This window comes from Chaetura pelagica, unplaced genomic scaffold (assembly GCF_000747805.2).
Source record: "Chaetura pelagica isolate M959 unplaced genomic scaffold, ChaPel_1.0 scaffold436, whole genome shotgun sequence".
NCBI classification, from domain to species: domain Eukaryota; kingdom Metazoa; phylum Chordata; class Aves; order Apodiformes; family Apodidae; genus Chaetura; species Chaetura pelagica.
In genome coordinates, this window is record NW_009953651.1 from 3,237,598 (window position 1) to 3,240,537 (window position 2,940).

Sequence of the window (2,940 nt, forward strand, 5' to 3'; positions counted from 1 at the left end):
CTGCTGCCTGCAGTGAGCAGGGCACACATCCCCGGGGCTGGGGGGACGGTGACACCCCAACTGTGGGTACGGGTCCAAGGCTGATCCCTGTTCTGAGTGTGTGGGGAGGTGCTGGCTGCCCCGAGCCCTCCAGGGGCCCAAGAGCACGGGCAAGGCTTCCCAGCAGGGCCCTGGAACAGAGAGCCCTTTCAGCCCCGGAGTGACAAAGCCCGTAGGAATGTGGCTCCATCCTCTCCTCATCGTGTCCCTGCAGCTCCATTCCCCTTGTGTCTCTGAAGTCACACATCCCCCCGAGACTTGTGTCCCCCCCCTGCACTGCGGGTACCCAGCACCTACAAGCACCAGGTTATGCTCTGTCCCTGGAGGGGAGGGCACAGCCCGTCTGCACGAGCAGTCCTCTGCAAGAACTGGGAGCCTGCCCACAACCACAGAGCACACTGGGATGTTGTGACCACAGCCAGAGGTTCTGGGCAGGGAGAGCCCAGGGCACAGGGCTACAGTCATGTGGGATCTCGGCTCAGGCCCCCATCCTCAGCAGGTCCGAGCCCCGGCACAAAGCCCCAGACACCCAGTGAGCGCCAATGTTTCTTTATTTGGAAGGTAAATCCATAGGCACTGGGGAGGGGGCTGGAGGAGGACAGAGTGAGCACAACAGGCAGAAAGCTAGAGAAAGGCACTTGTGGTGACAGAAGTCCCATCTTTTGGCAGTGTGGGCCAGGAGCCCCATCTTTGGCAGCCTGGGCCAGGGCTATACTGGAGCAGGCACGGGCAAGAAGTGCCAGGGACCAGCCCTGACACAGGGTAGGGATAGCACGTCCTGCCCAGGGAAGGGGTAGATGTCCTGGGGGCTGGCAGTCCCCCCAGCACGAGGTGGGATCAGTTGAGACAGCACCTCATGATGGAAGCAGTGACCCAGCACTAACCCCAGATCCCTCCAAGCCCCAGGGGAATCACAGCTGGTGCTCTCCCTGCAGCACCAGGGAACTCCAGGCAACACCCAGACCCCATGGCCAGGAAGTCCATGCCCAGAGCCCAGCCCATAGCAGGGCTCCCATCCCACTGATCTGAGCCCATGCAGAGCCTGGTACCCAGCCTCCCTCATCCAGGAGTGACAGAGAGAGCCTGTCTCCAGACAGGGTGAAAAGGGCTTGTGGCAGGACAGCCCTGGTGTGGTGCTCCTCTAAAAATTCCCAGTCTCTAGATACCTGCTCCTCCAGTTGGCTGTAAATGGCCTCTTCAAGGCTTGGCACCTGGCTGGCTGTGGAGGCTGATCCAGACTGGGCTGGCCCTGCTGCCAGTGTCCTCTTTCTTGTTTCCCAAGTCCAGCTGTGTCCATGCAACACTTGGCCCCAGCTTCCCCATGGCAGCCCAGCACCCCCATGCTGCCAGGCTCGCTTTGCCCTCTGGCTCACGACAGCAAGCAGGCAGCTCTGAGATGGAGCCAGAGAGTCCCAAGATGAGGATTCCACACCGACAAACCAAGCAGCACCAGTGAGACTGTCATCTCAGAGCCACAAACCTCACAGCAGGAGGGAAGGTGGAGAGAACAACTTGCTGCCTTACTCCCCTCAACTCCAGGGGCACCTGGCCCCATCCCAGGGCAGCACAAACCCCAAGGATGGGAGGGATTTATCCCCTTCCCAGGGTCGCAGGACCCGGCCATGGCCCTGCTCATCCTACCTCTCGCCCGGCAGCAATGGAGGCCTTGCTGACCTGTGTGGGCTCAGCTCCCAAACAGGACAGTGTGTCCCGGCGCCTGGGATGACACCAGGTCAGACTGTGTGTCCCCACACACCCTGAGTGCAGGGCAGGGAGGGGCTGAACCCCGCAGGGATTCCGCAAGACGGCGGACATGTTCAGGCCAGACGGGAGGAGGGGCCTGGGCTGGGGAAGTGGAGATCAGAGCCTCCATTAGGGATCTGCGCAGTTGGTAACAGCAGGAGGGGGCTGCCAGCAGATCGGGAAGGCTGTACCCACCCATCCCCGCTACACACCACTGTCCCCTTCTCAGCTACCCCAGGCCAGTCCCCTCTGCCCTGGGGACAGGTCAGCACCCACCTGAGCGTGCAGCACCTGCGAGGCTGGGGGCAAGGGAGTTGGGCAGAGGTCCTGGGGGGTTGCCAGGAATTAGGTTCCCTTCTAGGGGCTCTCTGCTTGGGTCCTTCCACTTGCAATAGCCTACATCTGTCCAGGGATGGGAGAGGAGTCTGTGCAGCAGCTGGGTCTCCACGCTGTCTCAGTGGGATGCAAGGGAAGCCGTGCTTGGGAAGACCTCAGTCTGTTCATCCTTCTGCATGGTAGTCTCCAGAGGAAGTGTGGTGCAGTCAGTCAGGAGCCCACGCTGTCTCGGCAGGATGCAGGGGAAGCCGTGCTCAGCAAGGCCTCAGTCTGTTGCTCCGTCTGTGCAGGAGGCCCCAGAGGAAGCGTGGTGCAGTCAGCCAGGAGGGGATGAGGCGGCAGGGTCGTTTTGTCCCGAAGCGAGGCTGCTCTCCATCCGTGGGTGAGGAGAAGGGGAGCTGAGGGCTGCGGGGTCTCAGATGATGTCACGCTGGTCCCGGCAGCGCCGTGACAGGCAGTAGAGCCCGGAGAAGAGGTACAGGCAGGCAGTGATGCCCCCGCAGACAGAGGCGCTCAGGTAGGCACCGTACAGGCAGTGCTGGCTGTAGCCTGGCAGGTTGCAGTAGCTTTTCTGCTTGGCCTTGTAGCCCATGATGCCGGTGGCAGCCGCATAGAGCCCCACGCCCAGCACCAGGTCGTGCACCAGGTTGGTGAGGAGCCAGCGGGAGCCCAGCCAGGGCACTAGTGCCCAGCGTCCCAGAAGGCTCAGCCCGAAGAGGGCCAGGGTGAGAAGCCAGACCAGGACAGCAGCGAAGAGGGCGAAGTGGGCCGCCCCTTCGTACCTGTGAGCCGCCACCGTAAACAAGAAAGAAGCGCCCAGCG

General features: G+C 62.2%; 2 protein-coding genes across 2 annotated transcripts in view; both read right to left on the reverse strand.

Moving 5' to 3' along the window:
* ZFYVE27 (zinc finger, FYVE domain containing 27) overlaps positions 1-1,854 on the reverse strand; it is a 10,048-nt gene extending 8,194 nt beyond the window's left edge. Inside the window, exon 1 of the mRNA XM_010000143.1 lies at positions 1,796-1,854. Coding sequence (XP_009998445.1) covers positions 1,796-1,854 — 59 coding nt within the window. The remainder of the gene's footprint in view (positions 1-1,795) is intronic.
* Positions 1,855-2,533: 679 nt separating this feature from the next.
* MARVELD1 (MARVEL domain containing 1) lies at positions 2,534-2,929 on the reverse strand (the record flags this gene model as incomplete). Its single annotated transcript, XM_010000060.1, has 1 exon — positions 2,534-2,929. A coding segment is annotated over one exon (396 nt), but the record flags the coding sequence as incomplete, so codon positions are not given.
* Positions 2,930-2,940: the final 11 nt, after the last annotated feature.